Genomic DNA, 14,737 nt, shown 5'->3' on the forward strand with positions numbered 1-14,737 from the left:
AAAGCGAGCCAAATCGTTCGATTCCATGCAGTGGAAAAGCGCCATAAATGTGCTATAGGTCGGTCAGCAAGTAAAAATAAGGGTAACAGGGTTTTTTTTCTGAATTTTTGCTGTTTATTACTTTTTATAGTTTAAAAAAAATAATCAAAAAAAAGGAAGAGGGCTGGTCTCTTGAAATGCATCAGCTGGATACGTCATCTGTTTGAACCTATGAGGTTGGAGGGCTGATATCCGGTTTCTGGATTTTTGATATGCTGCCATTCAAAATTGGTTTGTGAGAATATCTGAATATTTTAAATAAAGTCTTGTGGATAATGCACTAGGCATTTGTGCCCTTTTGTTTTTTTGTTGTTTTGGAATACGATGTCCAACAATGACAGACAACAAGAGTGGTAAACGGCCTGTGGGATTTAATATATCAGGAGAGACTTGAGGACCCTTATATGTACATTTTGAAAGAAAGAAGGAAAAGAGGAGAAATTACTAAAACCTTTAAAGTGGAAGGCAAGTCAAACTACTATTTCCCCCTTTCTAAGCCCAGTTCTATATACCATGCAAAAGGAAAGTTGCGTATACTTGCCAATTCTGAGGACGTCCTGGTCCAGAAACGCAATTGGGTGCCAAAGCTGGCTTCAGTGTAGAGGAGGGACAGCTAACAAGGACGCCCCATAGTATTATGGGTTCTGCAGTCGTTGTCGATGGTCTGTCCTCTTCACTGAATCCGGCCACTGGAGAGATTATATGACCGGACTGGACCAACATCAGAATAGGTAAGTTATAGAACCTCTTCCCTTTTACAGGGTAGATAGAATAGGCTTAGAAAGGGGGTGGGAGAAGATTTAGGCTTAGTTAGAGTTTGACTTGCCTTCAACTTTTAAATACATTAACCGCTTGCCGACCGCCGCACCACTATTTACTGCGGCGGTCAGCCCCGTACAGTCAAAGTGACGTAGGAGTACGTCGCTAGCCAGTGAGCCTCTAGGGGGCGAGCGCGCGCCGCCGGAGGCTCGCTCCCGCCCCCGCTCGTTCCCTAACAAGTCCGCGCGTGTGACCGGTGGACCCAATGTCCGCCATTCACTCGCGATCTCCCCGTGGAGTGGGAGAAAGGCAGGCGGTTAATGTAAACAAAGCAACAGAGATCATACGATCCTGCTATGTAGGACCGTATGTCTCTGTGGTTACATCACTAGCCACACCCCTTTACAGTTAGAAGCACGCCCCTAGGGACACACTTAACCCCTGCATCACCTTCCCTGCCAGTGTCATTTTTACAATAACAGTGCATATGTATAGCACTGATTACTGTAGTAATGTAACCGGTACCGCCAAAAGTGTCAAAAATGTGTCCCGCAAAAAAATCGCAGATCGCCGCCATTACTAGTTAAAAAAAAACACCAAAAATGACAGAAATCTTTCCCTTAGTTAGTAAACGCAATAACTTTTGCGCAAACCAATTTAAAATAAGCTTATTGCGATTTTTTTTACCAAACATATGTAGCAGAAAACAAATTGGCCAAAAATGTTAAAAAAATTTTGATTTTTACATTTTTTGGGGGGGAATTTCTTATAAAAAAATGTGAAAAATATTGTTATTTTTTCAAAATTGGCACTCTTTTTTTGTTTATAGCGTCTGTTAAATTCTGTTAAATTCACGCAGTGCCGAATCGCAAAATAGGGCCTGGTCAGGAAGGGGGTAAAATCTTCCAGGGCTTAAGTGGTTAAGGGTCTGAATAAGGTCTGGAAGGGCAGTATTTTCAATATGAAGCAAAGATCAAGAACACGGGGACATGGTCTCAAACTAGCAGGAGGAAAGTTCAAAACTAATCTTAGGAAACGTTATTTTAGAGAAAGGGTAATGTAGTCATCTTCAAACGTTTAGCCATGACTTGTGACACATTGATCCTGTGAACTTTTAATTATGGGTCTACTGTAAACCACATAGTTAACCTATGACCTAGTCATACCTTTCCCTGATGTTGCTTGTATAGGGGAGGAGAGACAATTCCTATGATGATATCTGGGACAAGACAATGAAGTAAAGCATTGATATAGGAACTTGAGGCTGATCAATTACAGTGGACACACATCTGGTTTTGAATGGGTTAGCAGCTGTCATTGAATGGCTATATGTGCACTTGATTACAGGTTGCTCAACCCTTCACCCCCCCCCCCTTTGTGAGGACTCCTACTACGGTCAATGTGTGAGTGTGTGTGTGCGCTGTACTGTACACATATGTAGGAAGGATTGCAGCTGTTCTTTCCTCGTTTGAAATCCATTCCCATGGCAAGAGACTCCCTGACCTCCCCTCTGCTGGAGTTTTCACCATCTGTCACAATAAATTAGGGTAATAGTTTTGTAGCTTTTATGTTTTATTATACGAAGAGCAATAAAGGCTGAGGTGCTTGGCACTTTGGATTGCAACGTACTATTATTCTATTTATTTCTCATATTTTTATGGTCCAGACATATCTCACAGGGCTTTACCATTCGCATCATTCCCTGTCTCCTAGAAGAAACTCAGGGTGCCTATTAATTTACCACTATGGGGTCAATTCACTGATCAAGAGTTAAATAACACAGAAAAAATGCATGCGAAAACTGTTGTTCAAATGTTCAATTCACTAAGAATTGTGCAGTAAATAACTACTGCGCTAAAGTCTAAATAATGCATATTTTCATGCCGTAATTTATCACATTGAGTTGGTTGTTAAAGGAGCGGGCCGGGAAGCTGGGCCGCTGCTAACTTATCAACGGATGACTCATCAGCTGTCAGCTGGTTCCCCGAGCTTAATGTAAAAAAAAAAACATGCCGGCAATTAAAAATTATGAAAAAAAATGTGCGTCGCCCCCCCCCCCCCCCCCCACAACGCATACCAGGCCCTTCAGTTCTGGTATGGATTTTAAAGGAAACCCCACACCAAAGTTAGGAAAATAAAAAAAAGTGGGGTCCCCCCCCCCCAAAATCCATACCAGACCCTTATCCGAGCATGCAGCCCAGCAGATCAGGAAAGGGAGGGGAACGAGCGAGCGACCCCCCCCCCACCACCTCCTGAACCGTACCAGGCTACATGCCCTCAACATGGGGGTGTGCCTTGCCCCTTAGCAAGCAGCTTTAGGGGGGGACCCCCATTCTGTTTCTGACAAAGTACCACATGTGCTATCACCAGCAAAACCCTGGTGATAAATATTGTTTTTTTACTCTCTGTTCCGTCTGAGCTTACTGTACGTTTTTTTTTTTTGTGATATTTACAGACACAGTTTTCATTTTGCAGTAAATACCGCATAATCATAATTTTTTGTGCATTGAACATTTTTTAACTGCATGCGATAATTAATGAAAATGGTAAACGTTTGTGAATTGACCCCAATGTTGGGCAGCACAGTGGTGTAGTGGCTAGCACATTCACCTAGCAGCAAGAGGGTTGTTGGTTCAAATCCCAACCATGACACTACCTGCCTGGAGTTTGCATGTTCTCCCTGTGCCTGCGTGGGTTTCCTCCCACACTCCAAAGACATGCTGGTAGGTTAATTGGATCCTGTATAAAATTGGCCCTACTATGTATGAATGTGAGTTAGGGACCTTAGATTGTAAGCTCCTTGAGGGCAGGGACTGATGTGAATGTGTAATGTATATGTAAAGCACTGCGTAAATTGACAGCGCTATATAAGTACCTGTAATAATAATAATGTTTGTAGACTGCGGAAAGTAATTGGAGCCATATTAGTTGTCTATGGTCTGTATTCCTTTTTTGTTTGCACTAAGGCCTCATGCACACCAGTCTTACATTTAAAAAAAAAAATGCTGCTTTTACAGGGTTTTGGCATTTTTTTTTTTGGCCTGTAAAAGCACCTCTATGTTAGCCTATGTGCCCATGTACACATATAGTCATTTACAGACATATTAGAAGAGATTCTACAGATTGGAAAAAAAAAAACATCAAAAGCGCCTTCAGGATTGAAGAATGCTGAAGAGCAGGAAAATTTGTGATGCTCCTAAATGCGTCTGGACACTAGACATGTTTAGCATACCTCCCAACATTTGAACCCCCCCTCACCCATACAAGCTCCACCCATCCCCCCTCACCCACCTCAGCTCCACCCATCCCCCTTCACCTATCCCAGCTCCATCCTTCTCCCTGATCCTATACCAGCTTCATCAATCCCCCACACCCATCCCAGCTTCATCCTTCCCCCTGATCCCATCCCAGCTTCATCCTTCCCCCTGATCCCATCCCAGCTCCATCCACCCCCCTCACCCATCCCAGCTCCATCCATCCCTCACACCTATCCCAGCTCCATCCATCCCCCACACCTATCCCAGATCCATCAATCTTCTCCACAACCATCCAAGCTCCATCCTTCCCCCCCTCACCCATCCCAGCTCCATCCATCCCCCCTCACCCATCCCAGCTTCATATTTCCCCTCTTGTCAGAGGCAGCCTGGGAGAGATGCAAACGGGCATGTGTTGCTCACGGCGTGCGGAAACCAAGCCCCCTGCACCAGCGCTGGCATTCCGGGACTCAGCCCTGATTTCAGGGACTCCGGGACACGGACCATTTTCTGGGATGGTCCCGGCAAATCAGGGACGGTTGGGAGGTATGTGTTTAGGCATGTTTGAGCATTAATGCATTCCAGTGGTAAGAATAAATTAATATTCTGGCAAATTGAATCCATTAACGGTCAAATGCTTGGCGTCCCTAGGTGCTTAAACTCGCCTAAATGCAGTGAGTAATACGTGGCTTTTACAGCGTTTTTTAAAGCAGCTTTTCTCCTGCCAGGAGAAAAGGTTTTCAGAGAGGCAAAACACATGCCCTGTATAAATGAGGCCTAACAGTTAGATTTTAAGGACAAGATTTCAGGGTGTCTACCCCCTTTTTCTAAGATTCAAGCAGTGCTGATACACAATGCATTAGCTTAAAGTACAACTAAAGACAGTCTATACATTTTTAGTGAACCCTTAAAAAGCTCATGAAAATGACACATAATATTAAATATAATAATTACAATTATGGCTACCTCAATGTACACCAGCAATTGCTTGCTCTAACCCCCCTCCCTGAGCCTGTGTGGATTCAGATAGTGCTGCTGGGAGGAGTCTTGCAGAGATAGCACCCCATTACACTCTCCATATGCTAGCATCTGTGTCTTGCACAGGGAACTTCAGTTCTCATGATTCAATGGGCAGTGGACAGAGGCAAAGGTGGGTCATGGGAAGGGCATAGAAAGGGCATAGGCGGACTGAATGTGAGAAGAGTGGGCGGGGTGGGTCTTCAAAGTTGATTGACATGCTAGGGCTTTCTAAGGAAAGGAAGCAACACCCCCTAATGGCGTCAAGTGGCCGCGCTATAGTCTCCCCTTATAATGGCAAAAGGGGGCAACAGAAATATTTTGGAAAATGAGGAAGATGTGTTGTCTCCACAATAAGGGAAGCTGATAGGCTGGTGGGAGAGCAGGTACATTTCTCTATATACTTGCATTTATTGACAAACAAAGACAGACATATTTTACATCCTACTTTGTTTTATCACATATTGTTTTTCGTTTTTGACATTCGTTTTACTTTAATGCTCCGCTAATGCCTCATGTATCAGAACTTCATGGACCTTTGAAAAATGGGGTATACACCCCAAAAGCTTGTCCTAAGATGTTTGACAGGTGGGAGGCGATGCTTAATTATAAGCAAAAAGTTCATCTGTTCTACAGACTTCCTGGTATCTGCTTTATATTTGATAAATGGCATGCAGTAATGCTGTCGCAAGGGGCGGGGTTTCTGTGCAGGAAGTTCTGTTGATTTGCTGATGTCATCTGCTTTTCTTGTGTCATAGGTCACTTCCTGGGGAATAATACCGTGATCGATGTTCTGAAACAAAGCGGATATGAGGTTGAACACACCCTGTCAGGCCAACCATTGGAAACGTAAGAAGATTTCATATATGTTTAGTGTTTGAAGTGGCAGCCCCCTGCCGAGTGTGCTCCTGATATGAATACCTTGTGTTACAGGTCTATTGAAACCACAAGATTAGCAGCCAGGCTACAGGCATTTTTAGAATCAGAGGTTAGCAAAAGCAGCTTCAAACTTTCTCACTATAGGTTTCTTTGATGGCTTTGAGAGGGGCATATATTACTCCATATTGGACATTTCTGAAGCCCAAATCTTAGTTTGCCCTCTCTCATGGGGTCTCCCTTCGGGGGAGCCCCACCTAGTACTTGGGGTTGGTCTGTTTCGGCAGACCTCCCAGAGAACTTGGTCTGTCTGGTTTCGGCTAGGTGGACAAAGAGAGTACCTCTGTCCCTGTCAGGAGCCTTGCAATCCGGGCAAGGGTGTAGGAGCCCACACAAATCTGGGGGGGACAGCATTTTTACTCACCAGGTATATGCTTTTTCAGTAAACTGCGAGAGAGAGAGTGTGTGTGTGTGTGCGTGCGTGTGCGTGTGCGTGTGTGCATGAAAAAAATATAGACTATATACACATTACAGGGAACACTATATACTACAAGAGAGTACAACTACTACCTGGAGGATATATACCTTACTATATACATATTACAGGGACCAATATATACTACAAGAGAGTACAACTACCTGGAGGATATACCTTACTATATACATATTACAGGGAACACTATATACTACAAGAGTCTCTTGTAGTATACTCCAGGTAGTAGTTGTACTCTCTTGTAGTATATAGTGTTCCCTGTAATATGTATATAGACTATATACACATTACAGGGAACACTATACTACAAGAGAGTACAACTACTACCTGGAGGATATACCTTACTATATACATATTACAGGGACCAATATATATAGAAAGGTATATCCTCCAGGACAGAGTTGTCTGTCATCGATTCCATCATTATCATTGCCAGCCATGAGAGAGTTAAAAAAATAATATATATCATCAGATTCATTGCATTCAGCCTGGCAGGCTGTGGGCCGTGGCAGCCTTACCTTTACAACGGCTCAGCTGCACATGGGAGGAGGTGTGTGAAGGCGGAGCCAGTCGGGTCGAGACGGAGCCGGTGGGAGGAGAGGAGGACGAGCCGACGAGGAGGAGGATCCTCCTCCGAGTCCTCCGCTGCGGCGTCGTGCATCCTGGGTCTGCTCTGCTAACGTCACTGGTTGCTAGATGCCAATCGGGCTGGCCTTAGCAACCAGTGTACACTGCAGTCAGACTCAAGCCACGGCCGCCGCCGCCGGCGGGCGAAAGCAGTAAGGGGGGGCCCGGGCCGGCGGACAACATAACGGGGGGGGGGTCCTAGACCACCAGGGACATGCCACCAACCATGTGGGGCCCCTTGGCAAGTGGGGCCCCCGGGCAACCGCCGGGCATGCCCAGTGGAAAAGACGGCCCTGCTAAACTGGGGGGGATTTCACCATACCTGTCCCCCCCCGCATTATTTCCTGGAGGGGATGTGTCCCCCCCGTCCCCCCCGGTCTCTACGCCCATGAATCCGGGGGATCAGCATAAGGGTGCTTCCTCTTTGGAGGAGGTTCATGTGTACACCCTGTGAACTTTTTTGTGGGTGCACTTTTTTTTGCACTGGATGTTAGTCTGAGTGTGTTTCACACACCGCAGGCTTTTTAAACAGAAAAGGGAGGAATTTTAGCAGCTTTTTATTTGTCTGGGACCCTATTGGGGAGATTTGCCTCCTTTCCTGTCCCTGTGACACCCATATAGGAAATGGGAAGAGTAGGTGTTACCAGGACATGTAGGCAATGACAGTAAAAAAACATCATAGGAAGTACTAAAACAATAAACGTATATTTGGTCCCCTGTTGTCTCTAAGCGCTATTTTTTTAATTAACCACTTCAGCTCCGGAAGGTTTACCCCCCCCCTTCATGACCAGTCCATTTTTTGCGATACAGCACTGCTTTAACTGACAATGGTTGTGTGACACTACACCCAAAAACAATTGTCCTTTATTTCCCACAAATTGTGCTTTCTTTTGGTGGTATTTGATCACCTCTGCGGTTTTTATTTTTTGCACTATAAACAAAAAAAGACCGAACATTTTGAAAAAAAAATATTTTTACTTTCTGCTATAAAACACATCCAATTAAAAAAAAAAAAAAAAAAAAAAAAATTTCTTCATCAATTTAGGCCAATATGTATTCTGCTACATGTTTTTTTTTTAAAAAAAAAATCCCAATAAGTGTATATTGATTGGTTTGAGCAAAAGGTATTGCGTCTACAAACTATGGGATAGATTTATGGAATTTCAATTTTTTTTATTTTACTAGTATTGGCGATTTTTTAGTGAGACTGCAACACTGCAAAATGGTAAATCTGACACTTTTTGACACTTTTTGGGGACCAGTGACACTAATACAGTGCTCTTAAAACAAAAATTGTCTAATTCAATTCTACTAGTATATGGCCAGCTTTAGCAGCAGCCACTCTGTTCTAATATGCAAAAAATGTATTTCGGGAAAGATGGTATAAAAACGGTAACGCCACTTTCCTGGGAAAAAAAGAGTAAATAATGACAAAACAATATAGTGTATAAAATTGCGACGCAAATCATATTGTAATTGAAGGTTATTAAAAAAATGACCTTTCCTTTTCAATCTGCAGCTTTCTGAAAATGTAATGTAATATGGCTACCTGGACACAGAATGTGTACTTACCACACCCCAGAAACATAATTTCCGGCTTGTGTGATTGGCTCACCAATTTTCCCAAAAATCTGCGTAAGATACAAGTCAGATTTCTGGCATCCCCTGCAACAACAATGTCATTTTTGGTGAGATACTCCCAATAGGAACACGTCTAAAGGAATGCAGGCCCAGCAGCTTTCCTCATTAGAGCCCTGCAGCTGCCACAGCAGATAGATAATTATGATAATTATGAAACTACTCCCATTAGACCCACTCAGCACAAAGGCACAAACAATGATTTCTTCAGAATAACAAAAGGTAGAAATCTGCAACAAAGTTGAGTAAAATCCTTGTAATGTACAGAGATCACCCAGGGGGGGAATGTTTTTTTCTCAACAAAGGTGGAGTTACGCTTTAAAGTGGCAGGAAGCCTGTAATTGTCTTTTAAAGCCAGACACAGCCAGGCAACTAGCATTTTCAGAAGGAGGTCAGCAATGCCCACCTACCTATCTTTCTCATGACAGGTACACTTTAACATATATATATTGTATATCTGGCACCCTCTGATTGTTTAATTGCACGCTCCTGAAGTAAAAGGTCCGGTTTTCCACTGAAAAATCAATTTTGAGACGTTAAAAGTATACATTTAACCACATGTTTTATTTCCAAATTCCTCGGGTCTATACTTTCTTCCTACAAATTAATAAAAATTGGCAAACCTATAGACCAGAAAGCGGTCTTGTACTCTATCCATCGCTTCGGCTGACTTGTTGAACCCAAGCTATTTTATTTCCGGAGTCTCGTTTCAGGCCGCGCTATTTTAGAAGCAAAGCGGCTGATTTTGGATGGATTTATCCACTTTTCAATCAATTAGTCAGTATTGATTGCTGGTGATCTTTTTATAACGGTTCAAAAAATGTATTTTGTGTTTGATGAATAGAAACCAGTGGATGGAAGATGAAGGAAAGCAACTTTTTGCTGTATATTTGTCAGTTTCAGTCCAATCACACCACAATGCAGTTCTCTACAATATTCCAAATAAATGGGCTGCAATGCACAGCTCCATGCATTTTGCTGACTGCACACTCCCAGCAGAGCTCCTGGTCTCTGTTTAAGATTGGGAGCTGGCAGGATAGGCTGCCAATCATGTGACCCCTGTGGCAGCCAATCACAGTGATCACATGATCATGACGTCTGTCCCACCTTCCAGCATTAGGACCTACTGAAAGGGCTGCAGGAAGAGGTTAAAGTGGTTGTAAACCCTAACATGCTGTATACACAGTGAAGTGACTAGCCTCGGGTGCTACACAGAGATGAAATAAATCCTCTTATATGAGTTGTACCTGATTATCTGCAGCCCTCTCTCCTCTACAGCCTCCTAAAGCACCCATTTCAACACAACATTCCTGAGCTTCAGAAAGCAGGGATATGGATTGGACATCAGTCTCATGGGAAAACATGCACAGCTGAGGCTGTAAACCACCTGCTGTATGCTGAAAGGAGTGTTGGGCCGTCTCCTAGGATTGTTCACAGTTGGCTTTAACTGTCAGAAGTCACTATTGCCGATAGCAGAGGAATGAGAGAGGAGACAGAAATCATCCTATGTGCTTTGGATAGAGGCTCATACCACTACAAAGTGATCATTTGAAAATTATAAAAATGTCTAAAAAATGCCTGAAAAAAATGTCAAATTTTTCCATCTCAGAGGTTTACAACCACTTTTAGGCTGAACTCTAGCCTTACCATCAGTCTTGCGCAGTTGTACAGACTCCTCTCTTTCACTGAAATTACTTACCATGATTTCTCTGATTTCCCTGCACACCAGTGACGGCTGGTGCTCCATGGGTTGGGGGTGGGGCGGACCACACCAGCCCGCACACCATATCCCCCTCCCCCAGACCACACCAGCTCCAGCCCGCACACCATACCCCCCCCCACCCCGGTCCCTGGCTCACTCACCCTGGACTGACATGTGGAGGGCAGGCGGCAGCGGCTTCCCCCTCAGTCTCCCCTGTGGGTCGGGCTTCCCCTGCGTCTCCTCCCTCCTCCTTGGCCAATAGCATGGCTTCTCCTTTTGGCCAATCGGGAAACGGGTCTCAATACCTGCTTCCTGATTGGCTAGGAGGAGAATCCGTGTGACAATAGCAAATATTCATTCGCTATTGTCACACAACTGGGTGGGCTCGGGGCGCAGTTCTCTGCACCCTGATCCCACCCTTTTTTTAAGCCTATTAGAGCCTCTGGCACGAATCACGTGCTTAAAAAAAAAAAAAAAAACCCCATTGGAATCCATGCGACCTGTGCCCTGCATGTAGATTAGGGGTCCGGATGCATGGATAGGGGGGGTAGCTCCCCTGCACCCCCAATGGACGGGCCGCCACTGCTGCACACTAAGCTTTTCACGGTGTGCACTAGAAGCTAAACAAAGCCCATCTCATTTCCTGAGTGGAGGACATCCAGCATCATCTAGCAGTTTCCTACTCTAGATTGTCCCTCGCCCACCCTTTTCATTCATTGGATTTCTTTCAGTCATGGAGGTTGAGCATCACATGTGTGCATTGCCATAGCTTCCTGTAATCCGGAAATAATGTACAGCACCCTGCTGGCCTCCTGCACCAGCCATGATCTGTTGCATTGCATTGAAAAGCACAGATATCCAGTAAGGTCAATGAGTCTTCCCGCTAATAGTCTTACTGGTTAGACTAGCCTTTCTCATTCTTTTTCCATTAGAGGAACCCTTGAAATAATTTTCAGGTCTCAGCGAACCCCTGCTAAAACCAGTACAGTGTGAAGAATTTCCCCATTACAGTGGTGGTTGTTAAAACAATGATTGGTGTCATTCCATTGATTCTGCCAAGTGGCAGTTGGCCATGGAACTATGAAGGCACCAGGCCCGGACTGGGACAAAAAATAGGCCCGGGCATTTTGGACTGAGCAGCCCGCGGGGGGGGCGTGGCGGGGAGGGACGTTCGTCGGGATGCTTGATGAGAGGATTTAATGTTCCAGGATGTGTGGATTGGATTACGGTACCTTTTTTAGTCTAATCTGATAGATTGGTTCCGCTTTAGATCAGAGCTGCCATATGATGCGTTTTTTTTTGTTTTACTTTAAATCCTGTTTTGATGGTTGAGTCCTAAAATTAGTATGAAGCAGCACAAGATGAGGGTTACTCTAATCAAGGGGTAGACCACCTTTTTGGGCACAGTGTGCCGAAAAATGTTTTAAAAGAAATTGGGAGTGCCAGACACATAAAAAAAAAAACTGTCAACTTCATATAAAGTAACTGCTGTAAACCGCTTGAATAGTAAGAAATCAAGTGAGCTTTGCACCTTCACAAATCAGATCACCCCAATTCCTGCACCTTCACACCTCAGATCACCCCAATTCCTGCACCTTCACACCTCAGATCACCCCAATTCCTGTACCTTCTCACCTCAGATCAGCCCCAATTCCTGCACCTTCACACCTCAGATACCCCCAATTCCTGCACCTTCACACCTCAGATACCCCCAATTCCTGCACTATCACACCTCAGATCACCCCAATTCCTGCACCTTCACACCTCAGATCACCCCAATTCCTGTACCTTCTCACCTCAGATCAGCCCCAATTCCTGCACCTTCACACCTCAGATACCCCCAATTCCTGCACTATCACACCTCAGATAACCCCAATTCCTGCACCTTAACACATCAAATCAGCCCCAATTCCTGCACCTTCACACCTCAGATCACCCCAATTCCTGCACCTTCACACCTCAGATCACCCCAATTCCTGCACCTTCACACCTCAGATCACCCCAATTCCTGCACCTTAACACATCAAATCAGCCCCAATTCCTGCACCTTCACACCTCAGATCACCCCAATTCCTGCACCTTAACACATCAAATCAGCCCCAATTCCTGCACCTTCACACCTCAGATCACCTGGCAGGCTGGCACTGGCAGCAAATATTTTATTCAAATCAGGATTTCTTCTGCAAATAGGCTGGCATCAGAGTCAGATAATTACCAAAATCTATGTCACCATGACACATGATCAAAACATTAGGAAAAATAAGGTTTTCTTCTGCAAATAGGCTGGCAGTGGCATCAGATCAGACAATTAACAAAAAACAATCTCATCAGACACATGACATGACCAATTCAAATCAGGATTTCTTCTGCAAATAGGTTGACCTGGCACTGGCAGGCATAGTACTAGACTAGTACTATGCCTGGCTGCCAGTGCCAGGCCAGCCTATTTGCAAAATAAATCCTGATTTGAATTAAATTGTTGCTGCCAGTGCCAGCCTATTTGCAGAAGAAATCCTGATTTCTTTGAATAAAATTGTTGCTGCCAGTGCCAGCCCAGCCTATCTGCAAAAGAAATCCCTAAGTAGAAGTCACTCCTCTCTCCAGACCTCCACTTACCTTGGGTGTGCTGTGCGGTGCGGCTGCAGAGTGTTCCCGCTGGACATAGTACAGGAGATGGTCAGAGACTGCAAACATGATACAAGAGATGGTCAGAGACTACGGACCTGATACAAGAGATGGTCAGAGACTGAGGACCTGATACAAGAGATGGTCAGAGACTGAGGACGTGATACAAGAGATGGTCAGAGACTGAGGACGTGATACAAGAGATGGTCAGAGACTGAGGACGTGATACAAGAGATGGTCAGAGACTGAGGACGTGATACAAGAGATGGTCAGAGACTGAGGACGTGATACAAGAGATGGTCAGAGACTGAGGACGTGATACAAGAGATGGTCAGAGACTGAGGACGTGATACAAGAGATGGTCAGAGACTGAGGACGTGATACAAGAGATGGTCAGAGACTGAGGACGTGATACAAGAGATGGTCAGAGACTGAGGACGTGATACAAGAGATGGTCAGAGACTGAGGACGTGATACAAGAGATGGTCAGAGACTGAGGACGTGATACAGGAGATGGTCAGAGACTGAGGACGTGATACAGGAGATGGTCAGAGACTGAGGACGTGATACAGGAGATGGTCAGAGACTGAGGACATGATACAGGAGATGGTCAGAGACTGAGGACGTGATACAGGAGATGGTCAGAGACTGCGGACGTGATACAGGAGATGGTCAGAGTCTGCAGACATAGTACAGGATATTGGCAGAGACTGCAGACATAGTACAGGATATTGGCAGAGACTGCAGACATAGTACAGGAGAAAGTCGGAGACTGCAGACATAATAGAAGATAGAAGAACACTAGGGGGGCCGGAGAGCACAGGGAAAGCAGATAGCACTGGAGGAGCTGAAGGGCAAGGGGGGGGACTGGAGAGAATTAAGGGGGGGGGGGGTTGGAAAGAATTGCAGGGGGGTTGGAAGGCGCAGGGCATGGATAGCACTGGGGGGGGACTGGAGAGAATTAAGGGGGGGGGGGGTTGGAAAGCATTGCAGGGGGGTTGGAAGGCGCAGGGCGTGGATAGCACTGGGGGGGGCAGGCAGGGAAAACAGGGGGATGGAGAGAATGGGGGGGGACTGGAGAGCACTGGGGGGACTGGAAATCACTTAGGGGGGAGCCAGGGTGCACAGGGGGTGGAGAGCACTGGGGGAGCCAGAGTGCATAGGGGGGATTGAAAAGTACTATGGGGACTTGAAGAGCACAGGGGGGGGGGGGGCGCTAAGATCACTGGGGGAGTGGGGGGGCAGTAAAAGAAGTTGTATAGGAGGGGGATGGGACAGCTGCATATAGAGAAATTTATTATATTTCCATATTTCTCCTGCAGCCGCAGAATGCCTGCAGAGAGGAGAATCAGGCATCCATCCAGCGGCAGCAGGGAGGAATAGGTAAACATCAAAAATCCTCTATATGCAGGCTGCAGCCGCCCCATCCATCCCCCTCCTATTGAGCAGTCACACACGGCCGGGGCTGCACAGCACTTACCTTCTCTGCTCTTCTCTCCCCGCCGCCCCCCCTGCGAGCAGCCCGGAGTTGGACCGAAGGAGCTGCCATCTGCAGGCTGCAGGTGCTTGAGATGCCGTCCGATCAGTGGCAGGGCTGGGCTGGCCGGCGGGAAGTAAAGTAACACACGCTGAACTTCTTGACTTCCGTCTCCGCGGCCAATCAGCCTTCTGCTCAGGGGGGTGTGACTCACACCTCCCCTGAGCAGA

The 14,737-nt window shown here is 45.6% G+C and overlaps 1 protein-coding gene across 2 annotated transcripts in view; it reads left to right on the top strand.

The window, feature by feature from the left end:
• TRABD2B (TraB domain containing 2B) overlaps positions 1-14,737 on the top strand; it is a 443,575-nt gene that overhangs the window by 335,117 nt on the left and 93,721 nt on the right. For both annotated transcript variants that reach the window (XM_082266102.1, XM_082266103.1), the window contains one exon: positions 5,828-5,918. In XM_082266102.1, coding sequence (XP_082122228.1) covers positions 5,828-5,918 — 91 coding nt within the window. The remainder of the gene's footprint in view (positions 1-5,827; positions 5,919-14,737) is intronic.

Source organism: Pelophylax lessonae, assembly GCF_965119305.1.
Source record: "Pelophylax lessonae genome assembly, chromosome: 8".
NCBI lineage: Eukaryota > Metazoa > Chordata > Amphibia > Anura > Ranidae > Pelophylax > Pelophylax lessonae.